At 60.9% G+C, this 18,737-nt stretch overlaps 1 protein-coding gene across 3 annotated transcripts in view; it reads right to left on the reverse strand.

Annotated features, from left to right (window-relative positions):
* Positions 1–18,737, reverse strand: part of LOC127035135 (nuclear receptor subfamily 1 group D member 1-like) — a 33,191-nt gene that overhangs the window by 6,378 nt on the left and 8,076 nt on the right. For all 3 annotated transcript variants that reach the window (XM_050924621.1, XM_050924619.1, XM_050924620.1), the window contains 3 exons: positions 6,205–6,495; positions 5,555–5,643; positions 5,187–5,331 (listed from right to left, as the gene is read on the reverse strand). In XM_050924621.1, coding sequence (XP_050780578.1) covers positions 5,187–5,331; positions 5,555–5,643; positions 6,205–6,495 — 525 coding nt within the window. The remainder of the gene's footprint in view (positions 1–5,186; positions 5,332–5,554; positions 5,644–6,204; positions 6,496–18,737) is intronic.

The raw sequence follows: 18,737 nt of genomic DNA on the forward strand, positions 1-18,737 counted from the left end.
GTGTCTGTGTGTCTAGACTGGCACGGCTCAGCCAGCCCCCCTTGCACGCCATACCCCCTATATAAGCCCCCATGCGCCCCTCCCACACCACTGGCTGATGTCTCCCTCTCCCCCCCCAGTGGCCCCACAGGCACCTTTGCCTACCCCCCTTCCCCCGCCCAGATCACCCCCTGCCTGGCACGTCTCTGCTCCACTTCTCTCCGTAACTAGGTCAGTGGGTCAGAAGCAGCACCAAGGCCCATAGGAGACACACAGAGGGGCTGGGGCGGGGGCAATCTACTGCTATAGGACCGTCCAGCACCTCTGCCGAGGCCAAGACGAGGTGGGAGGGCAGTATGAGATTTTATCAAGGCCACTTGAGACAGACAGACCGCGTGGCTCCCTCTGCTCCTGCCCACAGGTCTCACCACCCAGGGGTTCCCCCCAAGTCCCGACCAGAGGCCAGACGTAGGCTGGTGTAAATCAGGAGAAACTCGCTAAAGTCAATGTGGCTGCACTGGTGTCAGATCAGATCTCTGGCCCTAGGTTCTATTCCTGGGTGGAGGAGGGTAGTGGGGTGGTGGTTAGAGTAGTGGGGCTGGGAGTCAGGACTCCTGGGTTCTATCCTCAGCTCTGAGAGCAGCATGGGACTAGAGGGTTAGAGCAGGGGGAAGGGAAGTCAGGACTCCTGGGGTCTATTCCCAGCCCTAAGAAGTGAGGATCTAGTGGTTTGGGGCAGGGGAAGGGAAGGGGACCAGGACTCCTGGGTTCTCATACCAACTCCGATTTGCTATGCAAGACACTTGCCTGCTCTGTGCCTCAGTTTCCCCATCTGTTAAGATGGGGAGAGTGATACTGCTCCACCTTTGCCAAGTGTTTGGAGACCTTGGTGCTGATGATAACAAGTATCTTCCTTCTCCTCAGCCACTGGTTCCTCCCCCGCCTGTCCCACTGAGGCCTGACAGCAGAATAACTCTGATGCAATCAGAGACTTTCCCGGCAGTGGATTTCCAGCTCTGGCTGTGCTGGGTGGGGAAGGGGTGTATCACAGGGGAGGGGGAGGAGCATCCCCAGGGATGCCCCCCTCCCCACACTGTGCCCCCAGCGGGTATAGCACAGAGGGGCCCGATTCTGCACGGTAACATGGCAACGGAAGCAGGATCGGGACCCAGTGCTGCAGCCTCACGCGAGGGGACACGTGTGGGAGGTGAATGAGCCCCGTGCTGGGCAGGACAGAGCCTGGTTCTCACGCCCACCCGGGGCTTTGTGGGGAGCAGCGTGCGGGGTGGGGGAGGGGGCGAGAGTCTGGAGGCTGACGCCTGCTCTGGGAGCTGCTGCCATAACCTGAGCTGGAGCGGGGGCTGCACGTGGCAGCCGTGACCTAGAAACCTCCTTTCCCGCACACAGGATCCCGCTGTCCCCGCAAAGCCCCAGATGGGCCTGGAACTGGCAGTTGTGGGGGGCGAGAGCGCCCTGGGATTCCTCCCCTTCTCCCGTACCCCCAACTCCCCATCCCTGTCCCTTTCCTCCCCCACTCTATACCACATCTCTCCCTATTCCCCCCCCTCGTCCCTCTCTGCACCCCACCCCTGTTAACACAGCAGCTGTGAGCCTGGATAATGCCCGTGGCCTTTCCTGCCCTACAGCCTCTGGCAGCTGGGGCTTTGGGGAGCCCATGAGGCTGCTGCTCAGTCCTGGGGTTTAGTTCCCTTCCTGATTCCCCCCTCCTGCCCGTGAGTATCCGGCCCAAGGGAGGCAAGATCCCTGGGCTGTTTGCTCACCCTTAGGATCTACTTTGCCTCTGTGTGCCCCTCCACCCTGCACTCTGGGCCAGTGAGCGAGCTTTACCCGGCACAACGCGATGGGCGGGACCCAGGAGCCTGGCCCCTGCTGCCCCCACCCCCTGGCTCGTGGTTGGATGGGTGTGTGGGACCCATGGGTGTCAGTGGTGCTGAGATCCAAGGAGCTGGTTCTCACACATCCCTGGCCCAAACCAGCAAAGAGCCAGAACCATCGGGGCAGGGAGGAGGGAAGCCAGGGGAGCCAAGAGTCCCAGTGAAGAGGTCCAGGTGGGGAACCTCTGGTCCCAGCTCCAGTCCACCCCCCTGGTTCTGATTCTGGTCCCAGTCCCGACCCATCTCGACGGCTCAAGTTCCAGTCCTAATCACAGTCCGGCCCATCTCTGCAGTTCTGGTGCTGATCCAAGCCCACCTCCACGGACCTGGGTGTGGTTCCAGCCCCAATCCTGATCCTTCTCCATGGTTCTGGTGCTGATCCAAGCCCACCTCCACAGACCTGGGTGTGGTCCCAGCCCCAATCCTGATCCTTCTCCATGGTTCTGGTGCTGATCTAAGCCCACCTCCACAGACCTGGGTGTGGTCCCAGCCCCAATCCTGATCCTTCTCCATGGTTCTGGTGCTGATCCAAGCCCACCTCCACGGATCTGGGTCCGGTCTCAGCCCACCTCTAGGTCTCTCTGCCACCCCCTCGCACCGCGCCCCTCCCCCCTCCCGGCCATTCTTGGCACGCTAATGCTGACAAGACATTTCAAAGTCTAACAAATCCATCATGAGCAGGGGGAGAATCTCCAGCAGTTCATCACAGCCTGGCCCTGGCATCCCCCCACGCCACTGCACCTCCCCCCCTCCCCACATCCATGCTCAGAGCCATAAATCAGCCCCCAGCACCGAGCTCCCATTTATCAGCTGGGGCAGCTGCTGACTGGGCAGAACAGGGGGGCCTCAGGGGGATGTGGGGTCCTGTCGCAGGGGGGCAGGGCACTGGTCTTTCACCCCAAGCCGCCTCCCCCATCCCCAGCTAAATTCCGAGGTGGGTCTCCTGGTGGCAGATTAGAAACAGTCAGCACAGTCCAGACAGTCTGCACAAGAGAGAACCAGGGCTGGGATAGAGGGGCGGGGGGCTGCGGGTCAGGATTGAGGGGCACCGGCAGAAAAGGTGTGGGGGGAGCCCAGGGCTGGGAAAGCAGGTGGGGCTGCAGGTCAGGATTGAGGGGCACCAGACTAGAGGGTGTGAGGGGAAGCCCAGGGCTGGGATAGCAGGTGGGGCTGCAGGTTGAGATTGAGGGGCACTGGCAGACGGGGTGTGGGGGGATCCCAGGGCTGGGATAACAGGTGGGGCTGCAGGTCGGGATTGAGGGGCACTGGCAGAGGGGGTGTAGGGGGATCCCAGGGCTGGGACAGCAGGTGGGGCTGCAGGTCAGGATTGAGGAGCACTGGCAGAGGGGGTGTAGGGGGAGCCCAGCTGGGGCTGTGGGTCGGGATTGAGGGGCACTGGCAGAGGGGTGTGGGGGGAGTCCAGGGCTGGGACAGCAGGTGGGGCTGCGAGTCGGGATTGAGGGGCACTGGCAGAGGGGATGTAGGGGGAGCCCAGGGCTGGGACAGCAGGCGGGGCTGCGAGTCGGGATTGAGGGGCACTGACAGAGGGGGTGTAGGGGGAGCCCAGGTGAGGCTGTGGGTCGGGATTGAGGGGCACTGGCAGAAGGGTGTGGGGGGAGCCCAGGGCTGGGATAGCAGGTGGGGTTGTGGGTTGGGATTGAGGGGCACTGGCATAGGGGGTGTAGGGGGAGCCCAGGGCTGGGACAGCAGGTGGGACTGTGGGTTGGGACTGAGGGGCACTGGCATAGGGAGTGTAGGGGGAGCCCCGGTGGGGCTGTAGGTCGGGATTGAGGGGCACTGGCAGAGGGGGTGTAGGGGGAGCCCAGGGCTGGGACAGCAGGTGGGGCTGCGAGTCGGGATTGAGGGGCACTGGCAGAGGGGGTGTAAGGGGAGCCCAGGTGGGGCTGTGGGTCGGGATTGAGGGGCACTGGCAGAAGGGTGTGGGGGGAGCCCAGGGCTGGGATAGCAGGTGGGGTTGTGGGTTGGGATTGAGGGGCACTGGTATAGGCGGTGTAGGGGGAGCCCAGGGCTGGGACAGCAGGTGGGACTGTGGGTTGGGACTGAGGGGCACTGGCATAGGGGGTGTAGGGGGAGCCCCGGTGGGGCTGTAGGTCGGGATTGAGGGGCACTGGCAGAGGGGTGTAGGGGGAGCCCAGGGCTGGGACAGCAGGTGGGGCTGCGAGTCGGGATTGAGGGGCACTGGCAGAGAGGGTGTAGGGGGAGCCCAGGTGGGGCTGTGGGTCGGGATTGAGGGGCACTGGCAGAAGGGTGTGGGGGGAGCCCAGGGCTGGGATAGCAGGTGGGACTGTGAGTCGGGATTGAGGGGCACTGGCAGAGGGGGTGTCGGGGGAGCCCAGGTGGGGCTGTGGGTCGGGATTGAGGGGCACTGGCAGAGGGGGTGTAGGGTCGGGATTGAGGGGCACTGGCAGAGGGGGGTAGGGTCGGGATTGAGGGGCACTGGCAGAGGGGGGGTCGGGTCGGGATTGAGGGGCACTGGCAGAGGGGCTGCGGGTCGGGATTGAGGGGCACTGGCAGAGGGGGTGTCGGGTCGGGATTGAGGGGCACTGGCAGAGGGGCTGCGGGTCGGGATTGAGGGGCACTGGCGGGGGGGTAGGGTTGGGATTGAGGGGCACTGGCAGAGGGGGTGTAGGGTCGGGATTAAGGGGCACTGGCAGAGGGGCTGCGGGTCGGGATTGAGGGGCACTGGCAGAGGGGCTGTGGGTCGGGATTGAGGGGCACTGGCAGAGGGGCTGCGGGTCGGGATTGAGGGGCACTGGCAGAGGGGGTGTCGGGTCGGGATTGAGGGGCACTGGCAGAGGGGGTGTCGGGTCGGGATTGAGGGGCACTGGCAGAGGGGCTGCGGGTCGGGATTGAGGGGCACTGGCGGGGGGGTAGGGTTGGGATTGAGGGGCACTGGCAGAGGGGGTGTAGGGTCGGGATTAAGGGGCACTGGCAGAGGGGCTGCGGGTCGGGATTGAGGGGCACTGGCAGAGGGGCTGTGGGTCGGGATTGAGGGGCACTGGCAGAGGGGCTGCGGGTCGGGATTGAGGGGCACTGGCAGAGGGGCTGCGGGTCGGGATTGAGGGGCACTGGCGGGGGGGTAGGGTTGGGATTGAGGGGCACTGGCAGAGGGGTGTAGGGTCGGGATTGAGGGGCACTGGCAGAGGGGCTGCGGGTCGGGATTGAGGGGCACTGGCAGAGGGGCTGCGGGTCGGGATTGAGGGGCACTGGCAGGGAGCAGGCTGGGGGCAGACCCAGGGGCAGAGCAGGCCGGGGGAGGAGCAGGGGCGGGGGCGGGATCCCTGCGCTCACCGTCGCGGGACATGCCGACGGCCAGGCACTTCTTGAAGCGGCAGTGCTGGCAGCGGTTGCGATTCATGCGCATGATCATGCAGTGCTCGTTCTTCACACACATCTTGTAGTTGATGTTCTGCTGGATGCTGCGCCGGAAGAAGCCCTGGAGGGGGCCAACAGGCGAGGAGTCAGTGCCAGGCAAACCCTGCCCCTTCTGTGCCCCCCCGCCCTGCCCGCCAGCCCCCCGCTGTTCATGCTGGCCATCAGCTCCCGTCGGAGCTGGGGCGCCCCGGGGAACGGCGCCATGGCGACGCCGCGGCTTGCTAGGAGGCTCCGCGCCTCAGCTGGGTCCCCCCAAAGCCCTGCGCTGGGCCCCGCCGCCTCACCTTGCAGCCCTCGCAGGCATGGACGCCGTAGTGGAAGCCGGAGGCGATGTCCCCGCACACCTTGCACAGCAGCACCATCCCGCCCGTCTCTGCAAGGAGGGGGGGGGGTGAGCATCACACTCGTTCGGTCCCCTCCTGCCCAACCCACTACAGCCTCCCCAATGGAGAGCGAGGGGCCGACCGATGGGAGTGCCACCCCCTCCCTTCAACCATCTGCCCAGCCCCAGGGTCCCACCGGGCCCCCTAAGACGCATCCCCCTCCCCACTGCTGACCAGACTCACTAACTAGCCTCTCGGAGACGCCCATTTCCAGCCAGACTAGGTTGCCAGCCCCACAGGACTGGGGACCCCCCAAAGAGGGGGTGCATGGTCCCAGCTGTGTGTCAGGTTGGCCCCTTGTGACTTCATGTGAGAGTACCCTACCCCCCCAATATTCCTGTTGCTTTGGATGGTCTAGTGGTTAGAGCAGGGGGGCTGGGAGTCAGGACTCCTGGGTTCTATCCACAGCTCTGAGAGAGGAGCGGTGTCTAATGGTTAGAGCAGAGGGGCTGGGAGTCAGGACTCCCGGGTTCTATTGCTGAGTTGCTGTCCTTGCCTCGCTCTGTGCCTCAGTTTCCCCAGCTGGAGCAGGAGGAGGATGATTCACTTACTAGTGAAGGTGCTGGTCACGCCGTTCTGCTTGGCCGTGGCAACTCTGCTCTGGGTGGGGGGCGACTGGCCCTTGCTGGGGTACCTGACCCCTTCCGGGAACTGGAAGGCCACCTTAGGTGAGGATGGCGAGCTTGAGCCCTGCGGCTTGATGGCCCCGATCTCAGTCAGCGTCAGCTCCTCCAGCGATGAGGGCAGGGAGTGCTGTGGGGAGGGCACCAGGTAGCTGCCGGGTGGGCTGCCCGGGGTGGGGCTGGAGCCGGCCGTAGAGCCCACGTAGAGGATCACGCCGCCTTGGGGACAGAGAGCAGTGGGAGAGGAGGTCAGATGGGGATCTTGGCTTGAGTCCTGCTGCAGAAAACAGCTGGAAGCAACAGCTGGGATTGAGGGTGCTCAGGGTCTGCAGCCTCCTGTAGGGGCAGGGGAGCTGCATATGGGGGACCCAGGCTGGCATCCATCCCCCAGGGCTCTGGCCTGCCAGGCTTTAATACTATCAGGGCAGGGTTGGATGTTTGGGATGGAGATGGGGGAGTGATCTTGGGGGGCACAAGGGTGTGTTCCTGGGGGAACAAAAGAACAGGGGGCAGGGCAAAGGAAATGGGAGGCTGAACATTGAAAGACATGGAGACAAAGGGCAGGGTGAAATCTGTGCAACTGACGAACCCCATCACCCGTGGGAGGGCAGATGCAGCCTCCGAACCCCTGCACAGACTCAGGGTCTGCCCTTCCCCTGGCCACAGGCAGCTGGAGGGGACGGGACCAGGGAGCCGCTACAGCCCACCTGGCTGGGAGCCGGGGAAATCGGAGTCCCCTGGAGCTATCCCAGTGTCTCACATGGAGCTGCAGCATGGGGGTGTGGGGGAGGAACACAGTGTCAGCCTGCGTATGCGCATGCACACACACACGCTCGCACACACATGCATACACACACACGTACACACACAGCCGCCGGGCAGCCCTGAGACGAGGCTGCGGGGAATGTGGGGCAGTGAGGCACGTGCTGCGGAAAGTAGGGCAAACAAACAGAGGACAAAATGCCAAACCCGGGTCATCCCGCTGGCAGCCGGCCCAGGGGTCCAAGGGTACGACAGGGGTCGTGCCAAGATTCCCAGGGACACCTGGAGTGTGGACCTGCCCTGGCTGGGGGGGGGCACCAGCTGCCTAGATTCCATGTCCCCGCAGGCCCATTCTGGGCGAGAGCTTTGAGCCAAATCCAGGTCGTACACTCAGCCTCTGTCCATGCCCCTCAGTCCCCACCCACAAGCCCCCTCCTGCCATCCCAGTTCTGCCTTTTCCATTAGCAGAGGCCCCTCTGCAAACTGCGTGAAGATTTTGTGGAGGGAGCCCACAGAGGCGGGGAGGAGACCTCGCCCCCTTGGGCACGTGGGCACCCACACGCGCGCACGGTCCTGGTGACCTATATCAGGAAGAGAGCTGCTCTTCTGACTCAAAGATCTTAGCTCATTATTATTACCTGCAAACGGCAGGAACTGGTTCTTCCGCAGTCGGAACTGACATACGTTCCCCTCCGCAATAGTCCAGGGCGTTTAAACCCACCAGCACCCAAAATAAATACTTCCCTCCCTTGGGATTTTCTGGAATTGTGCCTGTGATTTTAAGAAGGCCAGATCCAGTCTTTTAACCTAGCAGGTGCTGCCCGGACTCAACCGCCGCCGCCCAAATTCCAGCTCAGAGCAAATACTTGTAGCCAAGCCCCACTCCTGCTGTCTGCACCCTGAAAATTATGGGGTGAAATCAGATGTGAGATGGGAGGAGGCGCTAGCCTAAGCCATCTAGGGATTTGTCCCTTTCCTGCCATCAGCTCCATTTGGCCTGGGGGGCAGAGAGAGATCGGGCTGCAGTCAGGGTCTGCTCCCACCTTGCCCCTGGGGAGCTGTGTGCCCTGGCGCCCGAGGTAACCCAGCCCCGGGGGCGATGTGCATAACAGCCACACGCCAGCCTCTTTCTCTCCCCCAGCTCAGCCTGCCAATGCCCACCACTGCAAAACAAGACTCCAGCCCAGTACTTTTGGTAGCCACTGCTGGGTTCTGCCTAGGTACCAGACCTGGGGTGTCCTCATTAGAGCTGAAAGCAGGTAGATCTTGTTCCCCAGGGCTGCCAGAGGCTTCAGGGGGCCTGGGGCAAAGCGAGGGAGCTGTGGCGCTTGTATTCACCCGGCGGCGGTCCGGGTCTTTGGCAGCAGGGGGCCCTTCAGTCGCTCCGCGTCTTTGGTAGCACTGAAGGGCCCCCCGCCTCTGAAATGTCGCCGAAGAGCTGGACTGCCGCCGGGCCAGGGCTCGCGGGGCCCCTGTGGAGCCCGGGGCAATTTGCCCCACTTGCCCCCCTCCTCTGGGTGGCCTGCTGCCCCCTAAATGAGCCCCCTGCCCTTGGCGAGGAATACTGCACCATGCCCTCTCCGTGCAAGAGCCCCCCTGCATCCCAGTGTGGCCTGCCCCCACGTAAGCACAGGTGCCCTCCTAGTCACCTCTCCACCCAGCCCTGTTCCTAGCAAGTTCCCCAGACCAAAGGCTCATCTCCACCCTCCTGGCCTGCCCCTGGGTTCCCCAGCTCCCAGGGCAGGAGAGTCCCAACAAATTCTCTGCCCACAGGGCTCAGTGTGCGGAAAACACAGACAGCCCGGGAATAGTTATCTCCTAGCCTGACACCCACAGCGCCTCCTGCTGGGAGGGGCTGGGACTGGAGCACCTGGGAGCTCCCCCCCAGCCAGCGCCCCCTGCTGGGAGGGGCTGGGACTGGAGTATCCGGGAGCTCCCCCCACAGCCAGCGCTCCTGCCCTGCTCCCCACAGCGCCCCCTGCTGGGAGGGGCTGGGACTGGAGTACCCGGGAGCTCCCCCCACAGCCAGCGCTCCTGCCCTGCTCCCCACAGCGCCCCCTGCTGGGAGGGGCTGGGACTGGAGCACCTGGGAGCTCCCCCCCAGCCAGCGCTCCTGCCCTGCTCCCCACAGCGCCCCCTGCTGGGAGGGGTTGGGACTGGAGTACCTGGGTGCTCTGCCCCCAAGCCTGCGCTCCTGCCCCGCTCCCCACAGCGCCCCCTGCTGGGAGGGGCTGTCCCTGGAGTAGCCCAGTGCAATTTTTAATTCCCCCCCCTTCCTCATGTGCAGTTGATTAAAATCCAAGCTGGCAGCAGAAATGAGAGGATTGACACCCCTCTATCCAGCTAACAGAGGGATGCGCAGACAGAGAGGATGCCTGGGATGCAGACACACCAGTACGTCCCGCTTTGCATGCCGGAGTTTGCAAAGGGTAGGAGAGAGAGCACGACGGGGGGTGGGGGGTCTGGGGTAGGAGTGGGCACAACAGGAGGGAGGCAGAAGGGATCAGCACAGGGCAGAGGGCAGGAAAAGGCACAACAGGGGTCGGGGCACAAGGGAGGGGCAGGGGTTAGAGAGGGCATAAGGGGGGCAGAGGGGGCACAAGGGAGGGGCAGGGGCAGGAGAGGACATGCCGTGGGGGAGGGGAGGCATGGGGGCACAAGAGAGGGGTGGGGCAGGAGAGGGCACGCCGGGGGGCGGGGGGCACAAAGGAGGAGCAGGGGCAGGAGAGGGCACGCTGGGGGGCGGGGGGGCACAAAGGAGGAGTGGGGCAGGAGAGGGCACACTGGGGAGCGGGGGGCACAAGGGAGGGGTGGGGCAGGAGAGGGTACAAGGGAGGAGCAGGGGGCACAAGGGAGGGGTGGGGCAGGGGAGGGGACACCGGGGGCGGGGAGGGCACGGGCAGGAGAGGGTACACCGGGGGCGAGGGGACACAAGGGAGGGGTGGGGCAGGGGACGGGACACCGGGGGGCGGGGAGGGCACGGGCAGGAGAGGGCACACCGGGGGGCGGGGGGACACAAGGGAGGGGCAGGGGCAGGAGTGGGCACGCCGGGGTGCGGGGGGGCACAAGGGAGGGGTGGGGCAGGGGAGGGCACATCGGGGGGCGGGGAGGGCACGGGCAGGAGAGGGCACGCAGGGGGGCGAGGGGGCACAAGGGAGGGGTGGGGCAGGGGAGGGGACACCGGGGGGCGAAGGGACACAAGGGAGGGGCAGGGGCAGGAGTGGGCACGCCGGGGGGGAGGGGGCAGCAGACGATGCGGCCATAGGGGCAGGAGAGGACACGGCCGCCCCCCCCCCGCGCCACCCACAATCAGGTCACGGCGCGCACGTGTCCGCCCGGGGCGCGGAGCCGGGAACAGCAGCGGGCGGGCGGGCTCCGCGCCAGCCCCGGGGACACCTGACCGGCTGCTCACATGGCTGCGGCGGGCGATCGCTCCGGCTCGGTGCAATGCGATGGAGGGGGGGCACCCAAAGCTGCCTCCTTCAGACGCCCCTAACCCCCGAATGGGGGGAGGGGGATTAGCAGCAAAAGTGCCCGCTTGCAAAGGGATGGATGGACAGACCGACCGACCGATCCACCCACCCCAGGGGGCTGCATCTCAAAGCTACCCACCCTCTCCCTCCCCTTGTGCCCAGAGGGGGGAGGGAATAGAACCCAGGAGTCCTAGCTGCCAGCCCATCCCCCAACCACTAGACCCCACTCCCCCTCCTGGACCTCTGAACTGAACCCAGGAGTCCTGGCTGCCCTAACCACTGCCCCTACTCCCAGAACTGTGAACTGAACCCAGGAGTCCTGGCTCCCAGACCCTCCCCCTTCCCCCCCCCCACGCTAACCACTAGTCCCCACTCCCCTCCCAGTTCTGGGACCAGTACCCAGATGTCCATTCCCAGACAGGAGGGAGAAATTAACACCTCTTAAAATACATAAATAAAACCCTTTAGGCTTTCTAGTGGCACTAATGCAAACAGTTGGGGGTGGGGGGCAGGTCTGCCCCCACACTGCAGTGCCAGCGGTTAACCATTACCATGCTGAGGGTTTGCAGCCAGGCAGATGCTCCTGCCCATGCCTGGCCTTGACATTCATCCAAAATCTTGAAAACGCTTTAAACATTTATTTTTGAGCCAGGTGTAAATTCCCCTGCTCCCCTTCGGCTCGGGTCTGTCCGCCGCTTGGTACACGGCAGTGGGTCCAGTCTATGTCTGGGCGAGGGACAGGAGCTGGGACTGTCAGCCTGCTGGAGTTAACTCCTTCTGCAAAGCTGGATGGTGGGTTTCTTACATCTTAAAGCCAATGCTGGGTTTGGCTCCAGACCCACTTGCTGGGGTTCAGCGCTGGATCTGGAACCAGAACCAGCTGTCGGGTTCTGAGTTTGGCTCTGGATCCAGGTTGGGATGCAGATGTTGGGTTCTGGGATTAGATCTGGATCCAGCGGTTCCGTTCAGGGTTCCATGCTGCCCCGAGGACTCTCCCCAGGACTTTTTCTAAGGCCTTGCTCTCCCAACAGTGGAGCTACTGGTGTGTGCCAGGGTTTGGAAGTGTTAATGGGCTGCTGGAGGGGAGAGGGGGACTGCTGGGGCCCTCACTCCCATGGCCCATCGACTGCTGGGTACCCTGGACTCGTCTGATGGCCTTTAACAGAACGGGCCGTCCCATTGCGAGGGCACCCGCCCCCCCAGGGCCTTGCTGTTGCAGCCGGCAGATCAGCAAATAGCCCCAGGCCTGGTGCTTCCTGCTTCCCTATCATGGCCCCTTCCAAAGGGGGTTAGAGCCCCACAATGCAGAAGCAGCCTATAATTCAGCTCTCTCCTCTCGGGGCCAAAACTTGCCCCCTGGCTCTGGATCCCCTTGAAGGCGAGGTCTGGATTCGACAACCCTGGATCTGAACTAGCCTCAGTGGTTTGGGTTTGAGGTCCGATACAGACAGGGGCCTGCTTTTCTGTTCTGATGCTGTTGGCATCTTACAGGAACGGTGGCTGGGCAGGGGATGTTGAGGGATTGGGATCCCCAAAGGGCAGATTGCAATACTGCACAGCCCACAGCCCTGGCCCCATCCAACTGCAGGACCTTACACTGCAGGATCCCAAACCAGACACTGACCCAGTCCTGCAACCCACAACTCCTGTGGATTTCAAGCGCTGGGAATGCAAGGGAAGCCCCCAATGGCACATCCCCCCTTCAGATTTAGAGCCATTTCCCCTTAGACTCCTCAGTCCATTTCTCTTTGATAAATGAGCCACTGTTCACATTAGCACAGCAGTGGAGATCAGGGCCCTGTTGTGCTGGGCGCTGCACAGACAGAGTGAGCGGCTCCCTGCCCCTCAAAGTGCCCAGTCTAAACAGACAAAGGGTGGCAGAGGAAACAGATGCCAAGAGAGAGGAAGTGACTTGGCCAAGGTCACCCAGGTGAGCAGTGGCAGAGTTGAAGAAGAGCCCAGCTATCCTGAGCCCTAGTTCAATACTCTAGCCATGGACACGAGGGCCTCTGAGTTTCCCCGGCTCTGTTTTGCTGCAGCCATTTGCAGCCCGGTTGGCACCTGCCGCCCCAGAGCGGTGATTAACACAACAGCGCTGTCCCAGCCTTGCTGACTTGACAATCTGACAAGGGGACCCGCTGCTTTCAGAAAAGGGGTGTCAGGGAAAACAAATAAAAAAAACCCCATCACTACCGGGGGACTGATTTCAATGGAGCTACCGGAGCTGGGAATGCAGCAGAGGTTAAGATGCCGCAGTGTGTGTTTCATCGGCACTGGGGGGGCGGGGGAGAGGGGGGAAATCAATCATAAAGACACCTTCTCCTTCGCGCTGGGCTGGAGGCAGCTGCTGCCTCCTGTACCTGGTGACCTGAATTCTCCTGACAAAGGCAGATCCCACTGCGCACTCAAACATATTTATAAGGCATGTCACACTCCGCAGCTTCCCCGGCTCCCGGCAGCTGGGGGAGTCCTTGCAACATTTCACAGTCTGGGCCGGCTCGCCGCCATCCGTTTGCAGCATTTAAACCCCATTATCCTCTCTCGCCAGACACGGGAAGCACATTCGTGTGTGTGTGTGTTGTGTGCGCGCCTGGCTTTCGGAGTTATTTAGAGGCTGATTCCAAGCTGGCCTTTGCAGTCCCACACGTGTCTCTTAAACTCTCCCCGCCTCCCCCTGCAATCTGTCCAGAACTGCAGCCAAATACCCAAAAAAACCAACCAACCAAACCAAACAAAAAACCCCTCAGAAACAAATTTAGGTTCATGGGTAAACAAAGATGGGGGGGGAAGGTCCTGCTGACCCCTTTCTGATCCTGGCTTCGCTGACTCTGGGTACCCCAATGTTGCAGACTGCTTAAGATTTTAGAGGTGCTGAGGATCCCACAATTCCAGCTGAAGTCAAGGGGGTGGGCAGCCCTGAAAATCAGACCCCCCTCCCCACAGTGTCCCTTCTGCCTTTGTGTTTTCCACACTGGGGAAGCCTTGGACTGCAGGCCTATTCTTCATGCCAGCGTGTGGGGGTTTCACACACATACCCGTGACTCTGCGAGATCTTGATATCTGTCACTGATCTGGAGCAAGAAAGTGGGTCAGTTTCACCCACAGTAAAATAACTTGTCGCATCGGGCAACTGAAGGTCAGATCTCGGGTTCCCGGCTCAGGACTCCTCGCTGGAGCAAGACGAGACATTTGGAGCTGTATCTCCAGTGCCCTGGAGTTTGTTGGGGGCGTGGGTTGAATCTGGGGTTCCTGACCCCCAGCAGAAGCCAAGATACAACCTGGTTCTTCAGTTCAATCTGTCCCTTTCCACTGGGACAGTGCCCAGAAGCCTTTGTCAATTCAGGCCCCATCGTACTGGGCCCAGACCAGAACAACCCTGAATTTCAGTATCAGAGGGGTAGCCAGGAGCGGCACCACGGTTTTTGCCACCCTAGGCAGCAACGCTCCTCCTCTGAGCATTCGGCGGCAGAGGTCCTTCCGCTCCGCGTCTTCGGGGCACTTCGACGGCGGGTCCCGGAGCGAGTGAAGGACCCGCCGCTGAATTTCCGCCGAAGACCCAGAGCGGAAGGCCTCCCAGCCAACGAATTTCCGCCAAGGGCGGCAAAATGCTGCCCCCCAAATCCTGCCGCCCTAGGTCCTGTGGCACCTTACAGACTAACAGAAGTATTGGAGCATAAGCTTTCGTGGGTGAATACCCACTTCGTCAGATGCATTTAAGGGCATTGAAAATCCAGCTCCAAATTTCTTGCCCAGCACAAATCTCCATTTGCAACTGTCTCAGGTACCTGAGCTCTAAGCAACTTCCTGCAAAAAGAGGAGAAGCTGGCCCCCCCGGGGGGGGACAGCCCCGCAAGATGGGATGCTGTGTCCCTGCCTATGGCAAAGTGTAAATAAATGAGATTACCCAGAAAGGGAACACGCGTCTAGCTACGCTGCCAGGAGACACTAGCTACTCGTGCAGCACGTTAATCTTCCAGCACGTTCCTTCACCAGTGGAGCGAGGGGCGGGGGGAGGAAACTGCCTCGCGCTTTTTTTGGCTTAAGTAGGTTAAGCAAATCAGAGTGCATCTGCAGGCTGGCTGGAGCTTCCGAACAGGAGCGAGTCTGGGAACACAGACAGCAGGGCAAGCGAGCCCCGCAGAGCTCGAGTGTCCGGCGTCAGGGGACAAGGGCAGGCAGCAAGGATCGCCAGCTCTCAGGGGCTGGGGCTGGCTTAGATCTGGGAGAAAGAATCAGCTGCCATGCCCTAGCCCAGAGGTGGCTGCATCTTAGCAGTAGGGGAGCGATGTTCTCTTGGTATGAGGTCCTGCTCTGTGCCTGGGACTCTTGAGCACATCTGCACTACAATAACGAATAATAATAATCAGGAGCACCATATTTCAACGACTCCCCCCTGACCCCCAGTCTAACTACTTCCACAGTCCCATCACCAAAATCTCCAACCATCTAGGGCTGGACTTTCTAAGACAGCCCAAGGCCAGGGTTCCCATGGGCTCAGTTCGCACAGGGGCACTGATTTTTTTTCCAGAGAGCCCCTCACCCAGCAACTCACACTGGGACAAAATCAGGGCCAGATTCTCCAGCATCCAACACATCCAAATTGCAGCTACTTGCATCAGTGCCTACATCGGAGCTGATATTCTGGCCTCCTGGCCTCTGGCTTGCTTGATGCTGGGGGGGGCTTCCCCTCCCCCCAGCATAGAGCTCCAGGAGTCCTGGGCAAAACCCAAAGCAGCCTGCATCCTCTCGCTCCCAGCTGAGACGCAGGTGGATTTCAACCAGTCCATTTCTTGCTTTTGGGGAGACTTTCCTTCCAAGACAGATGAGTGGAAAACCCTGCTTTACCAAGGGGGGGAGCAGCAAAAGCCAGCAGCTGAGCTGACCACCCTGCCTTGGCTTCGAGGACCCCCTCCCGTGTTCAGCAGCCCCCTGCCACAAAAGGAAAGGCCTCTTTCCTTTGAGCAACTGGGGAGCCCACGCTGTAGGGGTGCCTGACTGCGCTGGATTTACAAGGGGATGGGAGAGGTTGGCGTGTGGGAGAGGGGGGGCAAGGACAGGATAGGGGGGTCTCTGGAAAGTTGAGTGGGGAGTCACCGTTCAGAGCGACCCCCTTGCACATGAGCAGAGGGGGGTAGCAATAAATGGGGGAGCAGAGTTCCCCATTTTGGACCAAGATCTGCGTTCTGGTTCTGCCTGTCATGAAAGTCAGGATGGGGGATCCCTTCCAAGCAGAGAGAGATCTGATCCCATCCCCTCCACCACTACTCCCACCCCACACTTTGGGGAAGGGGCTGCAAACATAATCCCATCTGGGGCCCTCAAAGCGCTTTACCCAGGTCCCCAGGTGAGTAGCCTTATCCCTGCTTGTATGGAGAGGGAAACTGAGGCACAGAGAGAGCCACTAGCAAAGCTGGCAAGAGGATCCAGCATCCCAGTCCAGTGCTCTGTGCAATGGGCCCTGATGCTCCCAATTTTGGCTCTAGATTTTTGTAGTTTGCAGCCATAGCAACGAAAGAAAAAGCTGTTTGGAGGGGCTGTTTTAAAGCCTGCTGGGCCCACAGGGGAAGGTATGGAAGCAACAGAGAACCAGGCAGCTCTCCCTGGAGAGACAGAGTCACTCAGTCTCTGGAATTTGTTCTCTAGCAAAAGCTCTTTTCAGAGGTGCAGATTTTGAGGCCAGAAGGTGCCATTTCGATAATCTAATCTGATCCCCTGTGTAGTCCAACCCAGAGACTGTCCAGCCACCCCTGCATGGCCCGGGCAAGAGACCCCCTCCCAAAGCTCCCTGCCTGGCCCAGGCCAGAGATCCACTCCCACAACGCCTGCATGGCCTCAGCCAGAGACCCTCCCTCGGTGATCCCTGTGTCCAGCCCATATCTTGGGGATGAGCTGGGTCATATGTTCTGATGCCCAGGCCAGAGCCAGGTGCTTCTCCTTGGCCAGCAGGAACCAAGCAAGAGACAACCCCTCCCTTTCGCCTTGGAGACAAGAGGGCTTTTCCAGTTGCCATGCAAACGAGACAGCCTAACCAACTGCGACCCCCTCTTTTTCTCTAGGGCCAGCTTCCCTGCCCACCGCAATTCATTTTCAAGCCGGTTTCAGCCTCCCTGACACCTGGGTGTCCCATTGACGCCTGCAGACAAGCAGCAGAGAGAGCAACTTAGGTCAGTGTCACCGTGACAGTGGAAGAGATATATGTGGTGACGCAGCCTCTGGATCAGAGACTGGGGGGTTTAGGGCAGCCCAGAACTAACCCCCCATCCTTGCGCATACACCCTCGCACCTCCCCACTAGCTGGATAGCTCCAGGAGGGGAGACAAGCCCAGCACGCTCTGGCACAATGAAAGAGCCCTGAAACAAAGAGTGTGCAGAAATCCTGGCCGAGATAACAATCAAGCCATCTGCTTTCCTCCGGTCCCAGCTCAGCTTTGGGGGAAAAAATCACCCTGCCGCCCAGGCAACATTCAGTGCCCCCCTGGAGATATTTGTTTTGAGCACTGGCTCCCACTCCCCCCACCTCCCTTTTCCCCTAATTAACGTGCTGATTAGTGAACGAGGAGAACGTCCTGGGTGCTTCAAGGGAGAACTGCCAAGCTACCTCGCTTCTTTTTCGGTGCCTGGGAGGATAAGGCACTCCTCCATTCAGCTATGAGCAGGGAGGGGCAGCCCTGGTGTCTACAACCCCGGGTGATTGGTATGCAGGAGGCAAAGGGATTGGGCTAGTGGCCACCGGTGTGCAATTCATCAGCGCCGAGGGGAGCACGTGGATCTAGGGCCTTGCTGGGACGCAGGAGACCTGGCTTCTAGTCCCAGCTTTGCTATGGCCTTTCTCCGTGCCTCAGTTTCCCCGCCGTCTCTTTGTCTATGTAGATCTGGGGCAGGGGCTCTGCGTCTTGCTTAGAGTGTGCCAGGTACGGACAGACCTGCCAGTAGATTTCAGATCCCGTCCTCCATGAGCTTCCGCTGCCAGAGGGAGAATGGGCATCTCCCACCTTCTCTAGGTGCTGGACAAAGAACAAAGCCACTAACCTGGGGAGCTGCCTGTAATAACAATGCAGAGCTGAGCAGAGAGCACACCCTGGGGACATAAACATCTGGCTATTGGGGAACAGAAATGGGTCTTTTTGGATCATGCCCAAGGATGCATCTGATCCTGCAATCCGGCCCTATTCAGCCCATGTGCCTCACGTGTGCTTAAATCCCACTGGATGTAGGAGCCTAACACCCTTAGGCACTTCTAAGAATCCCAGCCCAGGCTCTCAGCAGCATCAGAAAACAGTATTGGATGGATAACCCAGAAGCTGTTGCTTTGGTTCTTCCAAAGGCCGGCTCAGGCATGCCCGTGATATCACCCCCTGCTGCAGAAATACCCCCCTCGCTGTCATGTGATGTCCCATGACAGGCTGCAGCAGCCTCATCCCAGGGAGAGGAGCACTGTCAAGCCAAATAATCAAAGCCCTGGGATTAACCCTCAGCTGTGCCCTGTAAGAATCCCAAATCCAGATTCTGGGCGAGGAATAGGCTGTGTGGGCACCCTTGCCTGCAGGGAGATGGACAATGTCTGGGAACTGGGCATGCCCGCTTGCCTGTGAATTGTCAGAGGCCCGGTGCGATCCTTCCTTAAAACCCCAGGGGCTGCTCGCCCGTGAGGCACCGTGCATGTAGGTCCCGGAAGGGAGGTGTAGAGAGGAGACAGAGAGCAAGAGGTGCTGCAGCACAGGGAGATTTGGACCAAGAGGCAGCAGACGGCGAGGTTTGCAGCTAACCTCCAGCCTGCCATTTTTCATGCAGGTCACAGGGCAGTGCAGTCCAATGAGCTCACCTTGCACCAAGCGGTGCGATAATGAGGACTGCCACTAGGAGGCACTCAGAACTGCTGCTCCCAGTTTGCACCTGTGAGGGATGCAGTCACCCCAGTAATGAGCACGGCCCTGGGATTTTACTTAGCCGCATAGAGCAGTGCCCATCACCAAGGCATCTGGTGCCACTATAAACCAACTGTCTTGACCCACTACAAATCAGCTGCCTTGGTAAACAATCCCTATTAGGAAGGGCCAATCACAAGTCTGGTCTTACTGTAACACAGATCAGGTCCTGCCCTGGGATAGTCACTGCCTTTCTCTGTGCCTCAGTTTCCCCTCCCACTCTTTGTCTATTTAGATTTGGGGCAGGGTCTCTCTGTCTTGTTCAGAGTGCACCAGGTACAGACAAGTATCTCAGTAGCTT

Source organism: Gopherus flavomarginatus, chromosome 16 (genome assembly GCF_025201925.1).
Source record: "Gopherus flavomarginatus isolate rGopFla2 chromosome 16, rGopFla2.mat.asm, whole genome shotgun sequence".
Taxonomy (NCBI): domain Eukaryota; kingdom Metazoa; phylum Chordata; order Testudines; family Testudinidae; genus Gopherus; species Gopherus flavomarginatus.